Source organism: Falco naumanni, chromosome 6 (assembly GCF_017639655.2).
Source record: "Falco naumanni isolate bFalNau1 chromosome 6, bFalNau1.pat, whole genome shotgun sequence".
In the NCBI taxonomy this organism is placed as follows: Eukaryota; Metazoa; Chordata; class Aves; order Falconiformes; family Falconidae; genus Falco; species Falco naumanni.
In genome coordinates this window covers 5,733,296-5,755,153 of record NC_054059.1, presented here as the reverse complement: position 1 = coordinate 5,755,153, position 21,858 = coordinate 5,733,296, and the positions used below count along the sequence as shown (strand labels likewise).

At 43.1% G+C, this 21,858-nt stretch overlaps 2 protein-coding genes across 3 annotated transcripts; both read left to right on the top strand.

Annotated features, from left to right (window-relative positions):
- Positions 1-7,511: 7,511 nt before the first annotated feature.
- SMIM8 (small integral membrane protein 8) lies at positions 7,512-10,137 on the top strand. Of its 2 annotated transcripts, none has more exons than XM_040599242.1 (3): positions 7,512-7,626; positions 8,674-8,815; positions 9,819-10,137. In XM_040599242.1, exons 2-3 carry the CDS (start codon positions 8,696-8,698, stop codon positions 9,975-9,977), a joined length of 279 nt encoding a protein of 92 aa, XP_040455176.1. In that variant the 5' UTR covers positions 7,512-7,626; positions 8,674-8,695; the 3' UTR covers positions 9,978-10,137. The 2 variants fall into 2 exon arrangements, with proteins under 2 accessions (XP_040455176.1, XP_040455177.1); XM_040599243.1 differs by lacking the exon at positions 7,512-7,626 and adding an exon at positions 7,720-8,164.
- A 97-nt stretch (positions 10,138-10,234) lies between these two features.
- C6H6orf163 (chromosome 6 C6orf163 homolog) lies at positions 10,235-21,193 on the top strand. Its single transcript, XM_040599244.1, is given in 9 exon segments — positions 10,235-12,732; positions 12,735-12,848; positions 14,997-15,065; positions 15,068-15,090; positions 15,646-15,753; positions 17,922-18,062; positions 18,065-18,126; positions 19,113-19,343; positions 19,345-21,193. Coding segments are annotated over 9 exon segments (1,167 nt in total). The 5' UTR covers positions 10,235-12,578; the 3' UTR covers positions 19,610-21,193.
- Positions 21,194-21,858: the final 665 nt, after the last annotated feature.

Below are 21,858 nucleotides of genomic sequence, written 5' to 3'. Positions count from 1 at the left end.
ACAAGTGCCTGGGCTGCTTCTGCTACCAGCCAGGCAATGGGGCAGGTAATCTCTCTTCCTCCTCGCATGTATCATTTATTCCCTAGATTTAAACACACACACACCCCAACACCCACACGGTTTGTCCTGCTCACTAGAGACACAAATGACCAGAAAAGCCTCCACAGCCCGTTTCCCTCAGATGTTATCAGTGACTTGATATCCCTCCTTACGGCTGCACACATGCTCTCATGAGCAAACAGCAACCTGAATACACCATTAACTTCTGATTGTGCTGAATGTAATTTATTGGGCAAAGTGTTTGAATAATGCTGTTGTTGTTGAATATATTCATCAAATAATCATTTCTGGCATTCAATGAGGTCTACAGAAGGCTGGCTAATGTGTATTGAGCAACGCATCCATTGAAAAGCATAGCACTCAGAGAATGAGTTCACCTAGATTTCAATCAGCTTTGCTAATTTAATTACTTTAAGAGCAGAAAAGGTATCTTTGTGTAGAAGAAAATGGGGGAAAAAGTAAGAAAATGCAAGATCAAACTAAGTAGAGAGGAAGTGGGGAAAGCATTCAGAGTGTTAGGGGCACAAAGAGGGCAGGCAGCTTGGAGCTTAGGCAGCTTGGAGCTTGGGCAGCAGGCAAATTACAGGAAGAAGGCGCAGTATTATAGGAAATGGAGATGGAACGGTGAGAAATAACAGAAAGGACATGAGCTTGGGAATAGTATGAATTCTGTACAAGCAAACTGAATAATCCTCACATGCTGAGAAACGGAAAAACACTTTCTTATTCTGATACAAAGATTGCTAATGGGAGTATTTTGCTGCACCTACAACTTAAGCCTTTTTTTTTTTTTTTTTACGGGAAGAAAGAGACCCATAAATTGTGGCAAAAATGATAAAGCAGAGAGTAAAAGTAGAAAATCACAGAGAAGAATATAGGATCATAAAAAAGCAGAGCTGGTAACAATCCTGAGAGTTCACCCTCCGTTGTTTTTGTTTTACAACCTAAAGCATCATTGTGGCTCTTTTTTGCTTTTTTTTTAACACCAAGGATCATCTCAGTGCTACGAGGAAAAGAAAAATAATACTGCCACAGTGGGTTCCATAAACAACCAAACAAGGAACAAAATTTAACTTCAGATGTTCATTCAGTAACTGCATTTTCCCCTTATTTTCTTTGGTTCCTGATACAAGGAACCATTTTATGGTCACTGAGTCTTTGCGCTTGTTTCATGGACTACCCATGGAACAGATTTGGTTCATTTTCTGGCCCCAAGAAGGCTTGGTTGTGCTTGTACTGTTCTGACAGTTCAGTCTGCTCTTAAACTGATGGAAGCTCCACTAGCCTCCCCACCCCACCCCAGCACAGTGCATCTCTTCCAGTGCTCTGCTACAGAAGAAGGGGGAGCAGGAAACCTCCTGGCTACACCAAGGTGCAGTGTAACTCCATTCTAAGTCACCCAACCAAGCTGCGTGTGCACCAGCTATCCAAACCGTTGCACATCTGTGAGAGGAGCTGAAAAACTATTGCTACGAGTCACTAACCTTGCAGTGCCTTTGTTTCTTGTCCAACAGCGGGAGTGCCAGTGTAAGGCGATTTCCAGGCACTTGTGAAAGAGTCAACAAGAGAAAACAGAGAAGTCATAAAAATTAGCCTAGGTATTTATTTACCAACGAACTACAGGAAGGAAAAGACTAGATGCAAGAGAGCTTACTTGGTCATTTAGCACTAGACCAGAGCTGGTTGCTTTGGCCTTTACACCTGACTTTCACATAAGCTTTCACAGTAGCTGGGGACAAATCTCCTTCCTTTCTGGGCTTCAGGATCTTAGCTGCCAAACATTCGCTTCTCTGAAAATATCACTTCTAAACTACATCTTCAGTAGGCTTTGTAACCTTAAGCAGGCTTGGCGTTCTTTTTTATAGCCAGTGATGGCAAAATCCCATCTTGTTTTGTACTTAGGGAAACCACAAACACCACTTAATAACCCAGCAGCTGCTGAGTGTGATGCTTTGCCAGCTGCTAATTGCTGCGGTCTCTCCTCTGCAGCAATGAATGGGTTTTGAGAGAGGGCAGACACAGTTCACTGTTTTCTTTGTTACTTTGGTAAACTATGTAATTAAAAAAAATTAAAGCCAAAATGACTTAATTTTTTTTTGAAGTCATGATGTCTGTATTTCGTCTACACAACTACTACTGCATTTCTCATCACCTTCACACCAAATAGATAAGCCACCTCTCCCATACTCTTCCAATGTCAACAAAAAATCCCTCTACATCAAATGATCTTCAACATTAAGTATTACTGCTCCATTCAGGCTACTGTTGTAACATTTTCATCAACTTGTAAAAAAACTGAATTGACTAAGTCAAAAGATTTCCACTCGAACAAGTGATTGTCAATGGCCACATTACAGTTTGTAGCTCTTTAGTAGTTATAAAGTACTGTAATAACACAATGAAAATAGGATTATATCTGTGATTTATGCTGGCTGATGGGACACTTTCACGAGACTCTTATCAAGCCTGTTTGACATTAGAAAAACAACTTTTCATTCGGTAAAACTGTTTTATAACAAGAAATGCTAACTTACCTGAGTCTCAGTGAACAGTTATAGCTGAACCCCAGCTTTCTAGTGGCATTAACAACCAACGATTCATTTCCGAGAAAGGGAGTTACTGCTCTAAGCCTTGAAAATGGAAACTGCTCGTCTCCTAGGTAATATAAACTAAACGAGTGAAACCTGATCACATCTCCTGGCACACTGTTCAAACCAGAACCATGATGTGTTTTGTATTATCAGAAAGATAGGAGGAAACTATGGCATTTGTTTAAAGTGGCAGGCTTTATCTGCATCTTTTGAGCATTCATCGGTATCAGCTCCAACGCTGCACGCTTTGTGCTTTCATGTTAGCAACTGCACAACCTGAAGGCATGCATGCTGGGGCGTCCAAAGCAGCGGACAATGATCAGTGACCCTCTATGAGACCCATGCAGCCTGTGCTCTTGCAAGCCAAGAAGTCACTTGACCAAGTCAATCATGCATGAACGTGTGCAGAAGACTCCCTGCAAAGAGCCTGTCTTTCATATGCCATTCCTACGGGAAGGACCTGGAGGATCTGGGTAGCTCCCCATTTCAGATGCTGCTTCATTACTAACTTTTGTCTCATCCAACTTACGCTGTCTCTTCAATATTAACTTTACTGCAATATCAAAACAGCAAAAAAGGCCTTCGTGATACACTTCTTGACTCATCACCCCTTTATAGTATGGCTTCTACATTTTTTTTCAGATAAACTTTGTCCACCTGAAAAACTTGAAACCACTGTATGGAATTATGGTAACCTTCTGAAATCACGTAACTGACCTAAGAGCCTTAACTCCCACCCTGTTCCCTCTATGACATTTTACGTCAGATTTGTGTTTCAGGTGCTCTTTAGCAAGTAAATTGTCTGCTAAAGAAAAATATTCTTTAGGCACACATTATGCCTAACAGGCATATGTCCAGACAGGTCTTTCTATTAAAATTTTAAATTACAGTGATTTCCTCAATTTACTGAAGCCTGTTTTTTGTTACTAAAATGTATTTTGGTTACTGTACATGCTAATCAATTCCCACATTGGACTTGGGACCTAAGACACTCCCCACCAGAAAGCCCATAACTTTATTTTTAATAACTAAGTAATGGAATAAGTTCATGCACTCCAAGGCTGAGCAGTTCTGAGTTTCTTCTTTCTAAGCATTCTTCCTATGCAAGGAAGGCCACAGCAACCACAACTGAAAGCAGGTCTCCCTTTTCACCCTCCTTTTTGGAGGTGCAGTCTTAGATTAGCTGCAGTTTTTCTTTAAACCCCATTCTAAGGTATCTGGCTGTCCATTGTTGCAGTGAGCAAATTCAGTGCTGCACATGTTTTTCTGCTCTTCCTTTTTAGTAGAAACTAGCTTTTTATTTCCAGAGGGGATGCTTTGGGTTTTGATATTATTCTGTTCCCAGTCGGAAACAATTTGCCCACTCATTAATGAAAATAGAACACAACAAAGTGCCTTTTCCCTTCTGTATTTAATTCAGTTAAAAAGATTTATAAGCTTGATCACTACTTGAAGAATAACAATTGCTTTAATCTTTGCCAGAAAGCATGGCCGGGTGATTGTTTGTCTCTCAGAGACACATCTGGCTAACAAGTGTTATAGAAGACATACACATAATATTATGAAACACAGAGGAGTCACTCTAACAGATTTTTGTTTCTAAAATGCATATTGCCTTAAAACTGTTCTGGCTTGTCAGTGGTAGGGTCCCAACCACTCCATGCTGCTGTGTGAAAACTGCTTTCTTTCAATTGGAATTATACAAATGAGCAATATCATCTGAAAAGCAGAATAAGGGCTCTTGAGACTGACATGAGCCGAACAACAGGCACACAGAAAGCTCTCAATGCCGCCTCTGTGTAGCTGGAGATCTGTTTGTTTCTTCTTCTGCATTTATGTCCTTAATACAGCAATACTGTTTCACATGCCTTAGTGCAGTAACAGTTCCCCTCACTGTCAGCTGTAAGGGGGAGGGAGCACTTGTAATTCATAAGTTTTGTGTTCCTTTCTCCCCCGGTTTTGTTCAGGGGGAAAAAAAAGTCCCATTTGTCAACTCTAATTAAAATACCATAAAACTCACAGTGTATTGTAAAAATCAGGCAAAGCAGGAATGCAAATACAGACTACACATTCACATATGAAAACCCTAACAAACACGTGGTAGAAGTGGCGCCTCTCACTACAAGTCATACCAGTGCTGAAGTCCCAGTGTTGATGCAAAAAGAATTTTATATTTTTTTTTTTGTCCACAACAGCTTTGTAACTGTGTCTCTAAAGTAGGGGTAAGATTATCAGTAGCTTGAGGCATCCTATCTTTATTTTGAACACAATGTGAAGCTCTCTTCTTGTGCAGTACTTGAAATAAGCAGGAGCTGTGAGGTGAATCAGCAAAGACGTGGAGGCGCACTGCTGCTCCCCGGACTGCATTAGGCTGGCTATCGCATGCTAACGACGTCTGCGGGACACAGCTTCAGGTTTGCTCTGTTCTCTGCAGAGGCTCTCCTGCAGCTCAAACAATGAGGGGATGTGAGTCTCAAGAATAAGCAGAAATTGCTATTAAGTTCTGAATGGCCACGGCATACAACACAATACCAAACGCAGAATCCCAAGGGAATTTATTTAAAAGAGAAATAAATCTCAGTAACAGCCTCAGGTCTGGAAAACGAAAGGGGTTTTTGCATGGTTACTTTTCAGGAGAGATATAGTAAGAGGGTGGGTGACTCAGAAATACCACAGATGTTTACAATTCTACCCTTTACAGAGTGTCTGCTATAAAAAGATGCCAGACAACTTTATAAGCCTTGATGGATTGAGCATTTAAACATCCTGTTGGGTCAGATGATAGCAACATAATATTCACATTAAAGATAAAATAAAATGCTTTCCCATAGTCATAAAGCAAAACTAGAGACAGTAAGGAGTCCAGGCTTTTCTTCACTGCAGAGTTAATCTGTTTAGCACCTGCTCAATGTATGCCAAGTACCACCATTCATGTCAAACCCCATTTCTAAGTCCTTCTCTGCTTCTCTTTCTACACATAAAGCCTTATCCCACAACTCTTGATACGAAGAATATTTTCTTTCCAGCCAATGGTGTTCTTTTAACTGTGTATGATTTCATCCCCCACTAATGATGTCTGGGACTTACTTGTCCTTTGTAAAAAAGATGGGAACTGCTAGAGAACTAGCAGCAGTCCTTGCCGTCCTTATCAGGCAAATGTGTTCTGGCATAAATCCATCCTATTGCGACCTGGAAAATACTGTCACAACCCTGGCTGACTTTGGGTCAGAAGTTTTATCTTGCATGGATGGGGTCGGGTAATGACAGTAACTGCTTGGGAAGGGGTGCGTGGGCTGGTAAGCAAGGGCACTTCTCAGTCTAACGATGTAAATCTTTCACATTCCCATATACAATGTGTCAGTTACTTGGGAGCTGTATGCAGGTCTCCTACAGTACTGTAAAAACTCCCCCTTCCCTCAAGAAAACCAAGCTACCTTCCCAAAAACCAAGGCTCATGCAAAAACCTTTTATCAGCTTCTTTCAATTACACAAACATGAAAACAAATGCGAGCAGCAACCTTCACTCAGACGTGACTTTCTACTCCATAGTTTCCAAACAAAATCAGCTGTGTGGCATATGCTGCCAAAACAATAGCTACCAGATTAGCAGATGGTATGTCGTGAATGAAATGTTGACACAAAACCCAGATATACCACTCAATCCTCTCTTGACACCAAAATTTATTTCCTTACTATTTTTCTCACTTCGTGATATTTACACACAGCAAAAAAAACCCAACAATTCTTTATATACTCCATCTGGATTTAGAAGGGACAAGCTAACCTGCAATATCCTATTAATCTGTCATTTTTAAAAAAATGCAGTTTGATTACTGCAAAAGAAAACGGAGCAAGTGGTTCTGAGAGTCTGCATATCTCTGCCCCCCCCCTGCCTCCATGGCTGCAATAACCAGGCACCCCACCGAAGTCCCCTCGTATGCCCTGCGGACACAGGTAAGTGCGTGCCAGGGCACTGGGGTTACTGAGCCTGAAATACCCGTGTGCTGACCCCGAAATACCCGTGTGCTGACCCCCGGCCTGCTGCAGCCAAGCCCCGCTAACGTCACCGCTCTCGTCTCAGCTCTGCCTACCTGATGCCTAGCGGAGCACCAGCGTGGGTCTCTCCCTACCCTCCAGGTATTGGCTTTTCTAAAATGTTAAATTTCTACCCTATGTGGCTGAAACTGCCCGATGGCATCAAGGTCAGCAGGGACAGCCGGGGAGGCTCGAGCAGGCAGGCGCGATCGCACGGGCTTCCTTTCCTCCGGGCTCCAGGCAATTACATTAATTTTACTGTTTACAAATAATAGAAAACAAAACGCTGCTGCAAAGCAGCATTTACGTAACCAGGAGTTTCCAGACGCCTGAGATCTTGAATTCAGATCTAAATACCAGAAATCGGGTGCTGAAATCGTAGCGTATTTCCCCGCTGAGGTGGCCGCGCCGCAGCCCGGCCCGGCCCGGCCCGGCACACCGCTCCCGGGGCCGGCAGGCCGGGGTCCCCCCGCTCCCCCTTCTACGTTCCCACACGTGAGCCACAAGCGCCGCCGGCCCCTTTACCCAGGTCGGCGCTGGCCGGACGAGCCACTCGTGGCACAGCCGCGGGGCGCCTGCGGGCCACCGCCAGCCACCGCCCGCCACAGGGCCACCGCCTGCGCCGCGGGGCGCTGGGCCGGCCGCGCCTGCTCGGGCGCTGCGGGGCGGCTCTGAGGTGAGGCGCTCCGGCCCCCCGCACCGCCCCCTCAGTACGCGGAGCTCTGAGGTGAGGTGAGGTGACCCCACCGCCCCGGCCCGGGGGGGGGCACCGTGCCCCGCCGTTCGGAGGGGACGGGACGGGGCCCGGGCGCTCTCCCGCCCTTCCCGCCCCGCGCCGCCAGCCCCTCCCGCCCGCGCCGCCGGCCTCCGCCCAGGAGGGGGCGCACAGCGCAGGCCCGGCCTGTCCCGCCCCCCGCGGGGGGCCCGGTGCCGGCGCGGGGTGAGTGGCGGCGCGGGGCGGGGGGCGCGGGCGCGCGCGGCCGTTCGCGGTACCCGCCGCCTCCTGAGGCGCCGCTGCAGCCCGGTGTGGCGGCGGCCTGGACTTGCTCGTTATGTCCCGGGCGTCCCCGCTGGGCATTTCCTCTGGGAAACTCCCCACCTCGTCCCCGGCTTAAAGCCAGTAGCGGCGTCGGGAGCTGGCCGGCCGCCCCGGGGGAGGTTTCTGCCCTTGCCCTCGCCGCCCCGGCGGTGTGTTGCTGCTCGGTGGCCGGTGCGGGGAAGCTGCTGGGGCCTCGGGTATAGGCCGGTGATGTGCCACCCTGTGCCTGGAAGCGCCTTGTTCCCGTGGGGTCGCCTTCAGCTGCCCTGGCCTCCCTGCTGTGCCCGGGGCCTTGCCCGGGGGAGGCCCGTGGCGAGTGCTGGGCCGGGTTTGGGAGCCCGGGAGCCGGCGGGACAGGGGGTCCTTAGCACCGCGTCTCCTCAGCTCCTCATAACCGGGGTTAACCGCGGGTCTGTGCTGTGCACCTCTGTGTCTTGCAGTGAGTGTAAAAGTGAGACCTGAATCCCAGGGTGTCGGGGTAGGTGGGTAGAGCAGCAGCACTACAGTTGGGTGTGGGCTGGCCTGGCCTGTCACATGTGAGGTTTAGAAAAATGAAGTAATGTTCCCTGGCATTGTGTTTTTCACCAGTAGTCTGAAGACTGCTGCTCAGTCCACAGGTAGCTAAAGCGCTAGACAAAGGCAAGTGAAAAAGCCCAAGCCCGTTATCAGGAGACTTAGATTTGCCGTGTCCGGTCCATGAGATTATTTGTAAGTGATATCTCAGCTATCTGTTGCATCTCCAAAAGTTAGTTTTAGCATGCACAAAACTGACAAGATTGAAAATTGCTGTGCTTAAACTGGGAATATTAGGTAACAAAAGGCAATCAATATATACACAAACTAAAACTCAGGCTATAAGAAGACAAGCTGAGTGAAAACTTGTACCCACTGAATGTAGTTCTTTCAGGTTTTTAGAAAAATGACATATATTTTTCATTCTGTTCTTAGGAAGTATTCAACATCAATTAAAATGTCTTCTACCAAACCTCCAAATGAAAATGAAACACCCAAAGAGAGGAAACCGGGACTGAGGAGTGTTCAAACAACTATGCTGTTCCGAGCAGTGAACCCAGAGCTTTTCATTAAACCTGTAAGAGGCTCATTCTGAGAGAAACAAAATATGCTTGGAGTGACATAGTTGCTTTAAAATAATCGTTGCAATTCTGTGTGCATTATGTAACCATCTCTCGTTATACAAACCAGTCGTAACTAAAAATATTTTTACTTTTTTTTTCCCCACTGTTTGTTAAGAGCTCAGAACATTACATGGTTTATTCTGGCTTTTATTTCACTTTTATATTGTCTGATTCTCTTCTGCCTAGCCAGGTTGCTTTCAGAAAGACTGTTTACAGGCATATTACCCATGTAATTTGACAGGTTAAGTAATAGGAGTCCTTTTTTTAAATTTTTGATAATTAAATTTCTAATATATTACTATAAATATATAGAAATATATTATAAATTAAATTTAATATTTGAAAGAGAACAAAATGCAAGGGTTTTTATGTGAAAGGAGGGGATTTTTGGTAGCTTTTCAATATTTTGGGGGTTTCTTCTTCTTGCTTTTATAATTAAGTCAATGATACTCAGCTTTTATTTACACTTGCAGAACCCAGCAAGAGTGGATGAAATTTTGTGCATATAATAAAAGTAGATTTTTTGATAGTAATACATAATCTGTTTTAGTAATATAATCAAGGTTGCTTGGCAGAAGCAGAATGCATTGCCCTAGCAGAATATCCAGAAGAATTCTGTTAGAAGTTTGTAGTAGTTACCGTCGGTAATTGGTTTTGGCCTGTTCATTCATGCTCAAGCAGCATTTGTGACCAGCAGAAGACAAGAGCACTGGGCAATGTGATGTTCTGTCTCCAGAAAGGGTCTTCTCTTTCCAAGGGAATTCCTTTTGCCATCAGGAAATCAAGTCTCCCCTCTTGTGGCTTTTCAAAGTAATTTGGATCAGTCTGGAAGAAGGCAATGTGCAGATCTCACAGTAATTTACTGTTCACTTTCTAAGCTAAGATAGGAAAAAGTAAAGTTTGTGTTGAAAGAAAAATGTTTTGACTAAAAATATGTGTGTTTTTTTTTCTTGTCAGAACAAGCCTGTGATGGCATTTGGACTCATAGCAATTACCCTCTGCGTGGCCTACCTTGGTTATTTGCATGCAACTGTAGAGAATAAAAAGGACCTCTATGAAGCAATTGACAGTGAGGGGTCCAGGCATGTGAGGAGGAAAACTTCCAAGTGGGACTGAGGACTTAAAGGAAGGAAGTCAACAAATCAGTCGCAGAACTTTTCAAGGCAACACTATTTTTTCTCTGTCTATTGAAAGAATGTCTTTTTTGCTATTTAATCCAATTTAAGATCCTTTATAAAATGCTGTGCGCATACAAATAAATTGCAATTGAGATACATGTGAACATAAAAGTGCTTTTAAGAATTGTCTGTGATCTCCACAGTATGTCAGAAGACAGGAAATTATCTCAGATGTGCAGTCAAGACTGCTAAGTGCCTTAGAAATTTATGTGATAATTCAGCTCACTTCTCTCTTTGCTTTGATTAAGTGAAAACAGGGGTTAGTCTTTTATTTTTTTAAACAGAAAGCATATGAATTGTGTGTGAAAAGGAAAAGTTGATCTCTTGATCTGTTGAAAGTTGATAATTAACAATGGTCCAAGTAAAAGAAACTCCAGAATATGTGGTAGGAAGGCGCATACCAGGTGGTTCCACCACAGGACCTTATTAATGTTCTGGTTACATTTTTGCACTCAGTTCCTCAGATTTACAACCCCATCAAAGGCTCCCAAGAGACTTGTTTGTTAACCCTCTTCTGGCCAAGGTGGCTTCTGTCAGGCCAGGGAAGAAAGAACATGCAGGGACATCTGCTTTGCCACTCTGGGAATTGCTTTGGGTTTTGTTATCGAAAGATTTTGTTATTGAAGATAAAAAAGGTGACTGATTGCCTTGAGAAACAGCAGTTATTCTATGGGATTTCTCTGTATCTCCCTCTAAATCCTTTGCTTTGAACCTGTGATTTTCCTCCTGTTAGTGTTTTGTAGTTGTATCCTAATGTAGTATCTTAAATTCAGCTGGGCCTTACTTAGCTGCCTCCTTCCCGAGAAGGGAAATGAGCTCTACCTTTGATAAAGCTATAAAAAAAATAACATTTTTACAGCCTTTAAAAGCATATTCCCCTCTGTGAGCCTAGCTGCCTCACAACAGCAAAGTCTTGGGCGAATCCAAAAACCTGCCTTTTCATTGGTGAAAGAATTTCTGGGTGAATTGATCAAATATTCGTAACTATCACATACTGTGCATATCCTGTAGAATATGTTTTGTTTGATAGGATGTGATGGATCTTTACAATTAATCTGTTCTTTTAAAAATGGTCTGTTGCATTAAAGGGGAATGGAGTAATTTAGCAGGAAATACCCACCCCCTCCCTGCCTTCCAACATTCCTCACCGAGGTGAGAGGTTGGGTGCAGCTAGGTTTAAATTCTAGGTGATGTCCAATTTACCACCTCCTCCAAGCAATTTCACAACAGGGTCACACAGGATTTTAGCTCTCTTCAGTTTATTAAAGTGTACAAATCTTGCATGTTTGCATGAATTTGACTAAACTATTCCAAAATCAGGAAGCATTTTAACCTGTTTTTCTGCAGCCTTTTAAAGTCCACACTTTGATCCTTATACCTGCAGGTGATTGGAAGTGAGAGAGCCCAGTCTCACTTTTTCATATACTTGGGAATAATACAGGATTTGGGTTCTTAAAATTTTGAATTATTTTTGTGAAGTGAGTATGTATCTGGAAATCACTGGGGGAAAGGGGGTATGTGTGTGTGTGTGTGCGTGTGGAAGGTAAAGGTGTGGGACTGACCTGGGCAGGGTGGAGGTGATGTGCATGCCAGCGGCACTTCATAGAAAGGCTGTCTGAGATAGGGCCTCTTACCTGTTGGTTGAACTCCTGTTAACCAGGTTAATTAACAAGTGCCCAGTCTGAAGGCAGAGTGAGTATTTAAACTTGTCTTTACTATTAAGGAGCTTCTCCGTACTTACTTTGTGGCAGCTGCTGTACAAGTAATCTCTTAAAGCTACAAAAATTATGTATGAAAGGAGATAAAGCAGTGCAAATACAGAGGAGAATGTAGTAAATTAATGGGTGTTATAGTATCATTACTGGCATTTGCTGTTTTTAAGTATTTGATTTATGTCATAAAAACTATGTGTGTAGGGGGGTAAAGGGGAAAAAACCTACCCAAACAAAACTATATCAGTAACAAAATTTGTTCACTCGGCTCTGAAAGCACAGCTCCCCTTCTGCACCTGGAGAAATGGCAGCAATACAATTTCTTTTGTTCTGCTTTTCTCAATTTTATCTTCAATATAGTAATAATTATCTGCAGTGGGTGGTAGCTGGCTTGACAGGAGCTGTGAGTCAAAATTATTTCCTGGGCAGAGTTTTTTGCCAATTGCTTACTATCTGTACTGGCTTTCACATCTTCACCAATAACAGGAACAAAATGCTAGGATTCAGGTATCTGGAACAGTAGCTATTGTACTGCTCCTAAAATCTCCTTAGACTACATGGTTTGAATAGGAATTGTTGACATTTAACAACAACAAAACATTAAAAAGGCAAAGCCTGCTGTGATACCACTTAACTGTTAGGAGGGAAAGTTAGTTCTTTGTGAGCAAGGCCAGCCCTGCCCAGTACCAGTTGCTGCGTAGGGAGCTGCATTAAGGCTGGACGGGTCCCTTCATACAGCCCTCCCTCATCATCTGCCTGCAGCATGTTACTGAGTTGTCAGCATATGTGAGCTTGAAGGCAAAAGTTTTGGCTAACGGTAAAAAGTAATGGTCAATGATTTTTCTCTCTTCACCAGCTTGCATGTTTTCTGTAGCAACTGTAGGTGTTTTACCTGCAAGCAAGAGATCTATCAGGAATGGAATTCCAACATTTTAGTAACTGTATATACCACAATGATTAGAAGTCCTGATCTGGACTTCTTCGTTGTGATGTGTGTTCCAAAATAATACCACTACCACCTTCCAAGGCTACTTTTGATTGGATTCGGGAGTATAAGCCTTTCAGAACACGGTATTACACTCATCATGATATACTGGGTGAGTTTGTTTTGGAAATCCTTTCCTCACTATTTGATATTTGGGAAAACTCCAAGAGTTGTTGTGTCCATTTGTTCTTGACTGTCATGATGGCATTCACATCTTGGTAAGAAAGAACTGCACATACCTTCTAAATATTAATAAATGCAGTATATTCAGAGTGCGGACAGGGTCACCTGTCCTGTGGTGCATGGCAGCATTCAGGTTTGGGCATAATGAAGTGCAAAAGAGAATTACCTGTAAGACCATTAGCAAATGTTTTGTAAGGCTCAACTAGTTTGGGAAGAGCTGTGGTTGACTTAATGTTTGCAAAGATCATCCCATCATCCTTTGACAGGACACAACGGGGATGTTTTATCCTGAATCCTACCTTATACTTGATTCTGGCTACTTACCTTGGATTGAGGCTCTGTAGAGCCTCTTGAGCTCTGATTTTTTTCTGGAATACCACAATCATAACCTCAGCAATGAAGCGTATGGTAGCATTCATATGTTTAAGGATCTAACAAGAATCTGAACTATCTTTATATGCTGTGCCTAATTGTCATAGAGGTTTCTGATCAGCAGTGTTAAGTTTCGCAGAAATCATGTAATGCATTTTAATTAACATGTGTTGTGAAGAGGAGTGTGCTTGGCTTGTATTTTAAACAATATCAAGAGATTGTCAGTGTCCTGGGAGCCCCGGCAGCAGGGTGAGTACCATGTGTGTCTCTGAACACAAGGCTTCAGCCCTACATCGGCACGCACAGTGTAAAACACATCCAGAAGGCCAGAGACAGTATCTTCTGAAGTTTATTTTCTGTTTACTGCTTAATATAATGGACTGGGGAAAAGCCACACAGTCAGAGCACAACATGCTTGTTGCTAAGGTTTATGCACTGTTGGACTTCTATTTTGCTGTTGTGAGTTGACCCCTTTGTCCCACCCTGCTACTGTTTTCCATGTACTTAGTGTTAGCTCCATGAGGGGACTCTGCCCACCTGTATGAAGTGAGGAGGGGACTGGAATGAAAAAGGGAGACTGAATCCTCCAGTGCCTCTGTGAAAGCTAGGCCTGCTGTGTCCCTAGTCCTTTTCCATTTTCCTTTATAATAACCCAGGAAAATGTGACTCTGTGGCCCTGTCAAGCACAGAGAATGGGATCCAAAGCAGTGCCCAGGCTTGCCACTGAGTAGGAAGGGCCAAGGCAGAGGATCTGAAATCCTACTGTTGTGGGGGCAGGGGGGAAGTTTTGGGTTGCAGGAAGGCATCTTTATCCACCTCCCTCTGCAGTGGCTTCTCTTCTGGGCAATTGAAGACCAGCCTTTCAAATGAGTTAACAGGGCTACCTGTTTGCTTTTACAGCATGTCCACAGGAAGAGATAGATGGTGATGCTAACATCTCACTTCCACCCCATCCATATTGCTAAAGGGAGCATCCCTGGCCTAGGCCCTGCGAAGAAAGCTATGTGGCTCACCTCCGTGCTGCTTCACTCCCCCTTTCTAGAAGGGATTAGCTGTGCTCCTGCAGCACTGGTGCTGCTCGGGACCTGGACAAACACAACAGCACTGGAGATGGAGGGATCGCTTTATGTGTGCATGCTCTGTTCCAAACACCTGAAATGCTCTGCCATATGCTGCCAAGAATATTTATTATGTGCCCCAAGAGTGGCACGAAGGAATCTAAGGGCATCTTGGAGCAAGAGACCTTGCTGAAAACCTTGGAGGACTCTGAGGGCACAGGGAGCCAAAGAGGGCACCGTCTCACCTGTAGCACCTGAAGGGAGCAAAACCATCCCCTGAGCTGCCATGAGGTTTAGTCACAGACGTAAAAGGGTGAATCATTCCCAAGAAAGCTGAGGAGTGAGTATTGCTTGTGCTGTGTAGATGGCCACCAGAACAAGGAGTCAGGAGGGGCACCTGTGATGCTCTCCAGTTGCACAGCCTTGCCTAGAAGGTGAGAGTTGGGTTCAGCACCTTCCTATTACATTTGTGGACCTGCATAAGGAATAATAATTGTGTTTTCCTATATGTGAAATGAGGGTGCATGTTTTTTAGCCTTTTGATTTTTAATTCAGCTGTGGAGCATAGCAAAAAGGTCAGGAGAGAGGCACAGGTTCCTGCACCCCGGTTATTTGCTGTGCATGATCTGCTTGTGTTGATTGTGCAGAAGCTGGAGCAGACATTCAAAGGAAACAACATGGAAAGAAGGAGGCAGAGATACAAGAGTGCATTGAAAAAGGAAAGCTGAACTTTGGTCTCAGGTAAATTAAATTATGCTCCTGTCATTTAAATGATAATTATTCTTTGGAGTAATTGTTATAGTGCTAAAACAGTTAATAAAGAACTTTGAGGTCACTGCTATAGAGCTGTCATTAATTTCAGCTCCTCCGTTATTCATAGATTTCTGTGCGCACATATTTCTCCAGTTTCTGATCACAACAAAGTATACTTTGAATTAATAACAAATTTTGCATCTCGTCTGAAAATGGCCTCTAAAGCACATAGAAGTTACCAGCTGTTAAAGCTGTTCCCCATAGTGCTACGTAAGGTTCTGAAACTGCCCTTTATGTTTTATATATATAGCGGTTACAACTGTGGCACCTCAGTGCTATTGTGTGGCCGTGGTTTAACAGGAATCACTGCAATAAAACTGCCAAATGGGCCAAAATGTATTTAGCCATCTGGTTTAAAATTTAACTTCCTCTGATTTCTTAAATAGAAAATACAGAACTATTGATTATGTGACCTCTGTTTCATCTTAATAGGATGCTAATAGAATGTGAGCAGCTATACTTAAGTAATAACTTGTTTTAAAGGCTGAAGTGCAGAGGGAAGATGCAGTGGATAAAACTCTCAAAGAGGCAGCCGCTAACCACAGTGCATTTGTACAAGACCTTAAACAAAATCTTGGAAAGGAATTAAAGGTATAAACCAGTTTGCTTTCACTGGAGTTTTTGAATGCTTGCCATAACCAGGACCTTTACTCATCTGAGATTTGAACTCTGGTGCCAGGAGAAGTACTTGGCCTGAAAGGTGACTGGCTTTGTCTTTGTGCTAGATGAGATGGAGCTGGAGCTAGCTAGATTTTTAATTCACTTTGCAGCAAGTTTCACATTTTTGAAAATTTATTTAATGAAGATTGTGGACTTGGTTGAAAATTCCCTGTCAGGCCTTGATTCAGCCAGCCACTGAACCTGATTAGGTGTGTTTCTTAAGGACAGTTAAATACGGGCTTAACTTTAAATCCGTCCTCAAGTTTCGTGCCCATCGAAGCTAGAAAGGTGTTTAACTGATCTGCTGAACCTGCACCCTAAGTGGGGTGGGGGAGAAGGAAAACTGCCAGCATATGTATATTCCTAAATGAAGCACACAACCTGTAGCTTTATATTTCTATGTATGCTTAGCACATGCTTTATGTGGCTGTTTGGATATCTGAGAAAAAGCTCAGAGATACACAAAGAGAAAGGAAGGCAACTGACTTCTGGATCTGAGCCTTCCTGTTTTCTGCACCACTTCACAGGGCTTTTTACCACTAGAGCCTCCAGGCACTTCTCGGTCAGGCATTACACAGTCCGTCTAACACCTGTCATCCTTAGTCTTGCAGCCTGCTACTAGTGGATGAAGGGCACACAGAGAATTGTTGGAGTGTTTTGCCTTGGAATTTTATTTTATACAAGTTTCAAAATAGCTATCTGTTTATACTGCAGGCAATCAAAGCAAAGCAATGTGCTTGGCATCTGAAGAGGAAAAGCAGGGAGGTTTACAGCAGTCTTAAGTTTCCAGCAGAGTTCATTCCATTTTATGGAGCTGTTTTCCATGGGAGCTCTGTCTTTTGTTGTCATAGCATCTGCCAACAATACTTGGCAGAAGCTTAATTTGTGTTTAACCATTCAATTACTTGCCATGAACTGAGTCTATATCTTCACAGACCTGAGTGCTCAGAATTTGGAACATGTACCATTTTTCCTGATAACATTGGCATCAGTGACTAAGGACTAGGGAGCAGATACAGAATTCTACAGCTGAAACAAAAGAAGAGGCAGATGTAACTAAAGTAATTGCAAGATGTTTTAGGCTGGGTGGGCTTTTTTTCTTGCAGTTCATTTTGAGAGGTGTATTAACAGTGAGCTAACTGCTCACTAGCAGCTAGTTTGGAGAGGTGGTGGCAGAAAATTTGCCTAGCATCTGTCTAAGCCAACAGTGGCAGGCAACAGAACATATCACTGAATGAATGACCGAAGTGAGTTTTTACATGTAGGATAGGTCAAAGACAACTGCTTTCAGCTGATAGCCTCAGGAGTGACTTTTTGCAGCAGTCCTGATGTGGCTGTTCCACTACCACTAATGATCAAATGGTTTTAAGCTAGGGTTCTTTCAGGCAGGTCTTATTATTTGTCACTTCACTTGGCAGCAATAGACAAACAACCAGTATTCACGAAAATACACAGAATACAGAGCTCGTACATGTGTGTGCAAGAGATTTATGGCAGACCTCATGTAACTCTGCTTATCTTGTATTAGAAAACCCACCAAGATCTAAGCAGCCAAAGCTTTCCCAGTAGTGTCTTGCCACTTTCACAGAAGGTTCACTTGTCAGGGGTCTTGGAAAGAACTCTGAATGGTGGTAAAGAGGCATAGATCACCAGGCAGTGAGTTAAGTTGGTTGGATTGCTTTACTGGATGGCCAGGTTTGGTATGGACTATAATGGCAACGGAGGTATATTGGTATATATTGAGTTGTCTGATATTCCAGATGTATTTATGTCCATTTGGACCACCTAAGATTAGTGTTATCATACCTTTATGTATCAGCCCAAGCAGTATCTTGCTGACATGCATACCCAAGGCCGGGCTGCTCCTCCATGTCACGCTAAAGCCATGCCACCAGCCATGTGAGCTTGTGAAGAAAATGTATTGGGAACTTTTTGTGCCTTTTGTAGAAAAGAGGGATGATGTGGAATGATGCTGCAATAAGACACTGTAATTGCCCCGTAATATCTGCCTTAAGTCTGTTCTGCTGGGTTTTGCTGGGGATTGTGTAAAGACAATAAGCTGTTGTCACTACTTCCATGTACTTTTAACTTCACTTAAGGAAGAGGTGAGGAAAGCAAAGGCAGAGATGCAGCAGCACATAGAGGATGAGCAGAAGAGAAAGGCTGAAGCTGCAGAGCAGCACATGGCTCACAGAGTTCAGTGTGCCCTCATGGAGTGTGCCCAGGAGAAGATGCAAGCAGTGTGGCTGAAGCCAGGAAACAGGAGAGGGAGGCAGCCCTGAAAGAAGCAGCCAGGCAGCACAGGTGCTCTTAGTGTTTCCCCTGACTTGGCTGGTAAACATACTATGCTAATGACTGGAATTGCATCCACATTGCGCAGATGTGGGTCTTCTAGGAAGAGATTGTTAGACCCTTCAGAAAAAAAAAACGTATTTGGAAATGTCAAGTGACCAGCAGGAGTCACAGGCTCATTCTCACTGATGCTCCATGTAGAAATAAAACAATTTTTGTTCCTAAAAGGAAGTATCACAAAGCCGTTTTCACTATTAAAGCATGCCCTTTCTGACAAAGATAAATGACAATCCACATAAACTTAGCTGATCTCTAACTTGTCATGTTTGCAGAGTTCTGGGAAAATATCTCCAGCAAACTGGAGGGAGCAATAACAGAGGGCAGAAATAGTTTTCTCTACATTGGAGTATTTTGCTCAGTAACTTCAATGGATGCCTGATACACTATTCTTTATATGTCCTTGAGCCAACTCTGGTGAATAGCACCCGTAACGTTTTGACTACATAATATAAATTATATGTTTTATTACTGATGTGTTAGCACAGAGGTGTTCTCAGTACCACTTAAAAGTACAAATGAATCTATAGTCTAGAAATCAGTTCTTAGATTTCACTTCAAGACAGCATTTTTACTTGAGGAGAGAATTGTTCAAAGTCTGTTTGAAAATCAGTATGTACTTAAGTGCTAGCTCAAAAAGAGACCTGAATGAAGAGTGAAACATTAACCCTTTATATTTTTGATTGGAAGCAGGCATCATTAATTTATCACTGGATGTGACACATGCAGAAGTAGAATCTTCTGCAGCTGCCTTTCTCTGTGTGGCCTTCTTTTACCCTATTTTATTTCAGAAGTTCTACATCAAGTCCTGATTTCATGTATATTTATAGTTGAATAAGAGAGGTTTTATAACAACCTGAATACTGTTAAATTGGTTTTTAAATAATCTTTAATAACAGGTGTTCCCTACAAATCTTTTATTCTTTTTCTTTTTTAAATAGAAAGCACTTAGAGCAACTCAAAGAAGAAAGTGTGTTAGCCGAGGAACTATATCATAAGAGTATAGAGCAATTAAACAAAGAAAAATGTCATGAGATTAATATTGCCCTGAGTATCACATGAAAAGAGAATCAGATTGGGACTGAAAAACAGCTCAAAGAAGCAGAGACCCTACATCTTCATGAGCTGGAAAAAGTGACGGTTATGCTGAAAGCAGCAGAAGAACAGGCAAAGACTGATGCAAGAACTGGAAAAGATGACAGATTGGAAGGACAGTCTGGGAACTGAAATACAAGCAATGAGACAAGCTTTTCAAAAGTATATTGATGCTGCATTTCCTAATCTGTCCCCTGGATAATGAGATTTTATTCTGCCATTTAGAAAAGCATTTGAGCAGAAGGACACCCCAGAAGAGGCAGAGGACAGTGACAAGGAATATAAAAGAACTAGTATTAGAAGTGTGAGATTCACAGCCATGGATAAACACAACTACAAATAGGTGATGCTGAAAAATAAATTAATCTCTGCTCACTGAATGATATGAGTGTGGTTAGAATGATACAGAGAAAAATAACCACCACTATATTAAATAATGATGTGATGAGACATGCTTAGAAATTATGCATTAATTTTTGTTTTGCAAATGCTAGGGCAGAGGTTGGAATATGTAGCACTTGAGGAGCTTCCCACTGAGTTTTTCTTGAGAAGGAAAATATCTGAAAATCTGATCAGAAAATCTGTCATTTAGTTAAGCATCAGCCCTTGGACTGTCTTCCCCTGAATACTCATGTGTAGAGTAAGACATGCAAGCTTTGAACACTTGCAGCTTGGGTTCTGAGATTTACAGGGCAGTTATTCTATGTAACAGTGTGTATGTCTATGTAGAGTACTTGCAAGTGAGTGGTTACATGAGCAGAAAACTCACCTGGCTTGAGAGACAGCTTTTGGGCAAAAAGTATGTGCCAGCAGGCACACAAAATAATTTTCTTATGGGAGAACTCAAGTTTATCTATTCACACAAGTTTGAAGCCTCATGGCTTTAGGCCAGCTTCAATACATCGATTGGGTCTGAGATTCAGCCTGCCTAAACGTTTGCTTAGTCTTCACTGTGTAATAAGCCTTCTTAAAGCATTCACTTAATATTCACTGAAGCTTTGTGTCTATCTCATTTTTTACCTGTTGCTCTGAAAACACTGTATAGCATCTTGAGCGTGAGCTGGGGAATGTAAAGGAGCTGGTCTTTACTGTAGGTGATAGAAAGTATAATATGGTGAAGGAAACTCTCCATAGGCATCTTGTTTAAGGGAATTTTAAGAGCAATCTGTGCTGCCTTCTTTTTCTCATGCTCATAAAGAACCCCAGAAGACAAAAGAGCAGAATAATCTCAGAGATACCCATCACTGTACCAAACCAAAAAGTGAAGACAAGTGAGGTCACTGGTTTCTTGCGGAACAGTTTAGTTCATATAAAATACTTTGAACGGATATTTGGCATGCTCTGGCACTATTTCTGACGTAAATGCCTGTAAGACCTTACCTCACTGAGTTGTGGAAGAACTGATTCTTCCTGTTTATTTCCCCTCTTGTGCTCCCAATGAAAAGAATCCAAAGTTCATGTTGACCGGTTGTCTAATCAAATGCATAAACTTCACAGACCCCAAGATTAAACTCGTGTTTACATCTTAACAGTTCTTCAGCAGTCTGAAATACTCCATAAACTACAAGCCATTTTTTTAAAGAAAACATTTACAAGTACATCAAGCATAAAAGTCTTTTGAAACTACAGGAGTAAAATACTGGAACTAAATAGCAGCTGCATCATGAAATAGCTAAAGCTGATGAACGCTTTCTGTGGGGTTAGCTGATGAAAGGCTCACCTCAGCACACACTGCAGAGGCCAGAGGCACAGCAGCAGCTGGGGGAACCCCAGCAATGCAGTCAGAGGAATAAGCCTGCAATCCAGCCCCTCCCAGGAGGACATCAGCCCCATGGACTGGGAGTGAGAGCCACCACTGGAGAGGCTTTCTGGAGCACCTTGCAGACAGAGAGTGGATACAGCCTGGAGGTATGGGACTGCTTGTGGGATGAGGGAAGAGCATCTTGGGATTGCAGAAAATCTTACCATGGGATGTTTAGGGAAAGAACTAAAGGTGGGGAAAGGGGAAGAAAAAGAGTGGGAAAAGAGAGGGGTAAGGTGGTATAAGAGGAGGGTTTCATGTAAACGGAGGCTGGTTGTAGCTGACCATGGCCTGTGCCTGATCAGTGCAGTCTGTCCTGTCTTCTCATTAAACTCCATTTCTAACTTTTCTGGGGGTGCAGGTCTTTGTCTGTGTGCACGTGTATGCATGGAGGTCTACCTGCTAGCAGTTGGAGTTGAACCACAGATGACAGGGGCTGTGGGCTCAGGATACTGGAACTCATATTATGTGTATATGTATGTCAGTGTGTAATCACTAGCAAATACCAAGACAGGCTAGCTGGCAAATAGGGTAAGAGGTGAGGGAGCCAAGTGGTGGAGTGGCCATAAACCTAAGATACTGGAGAGACCAAACCACCTGAGATTTAGCTACTTGAGGGGCCAGATGGTCAAAGCCGGTGACTGAGAGGCTGTGAGGTTTGAGGACTGGCTGCTGGTCATGGCTGCACCAGCTACCAGACATGCTGTTTGCATGTGTGTGTCTGTGCATGAGACAACGAGAGGCAATTCTGCATCTTACTTATCAGAAAACCAAGATGATTAAGTGCTTCA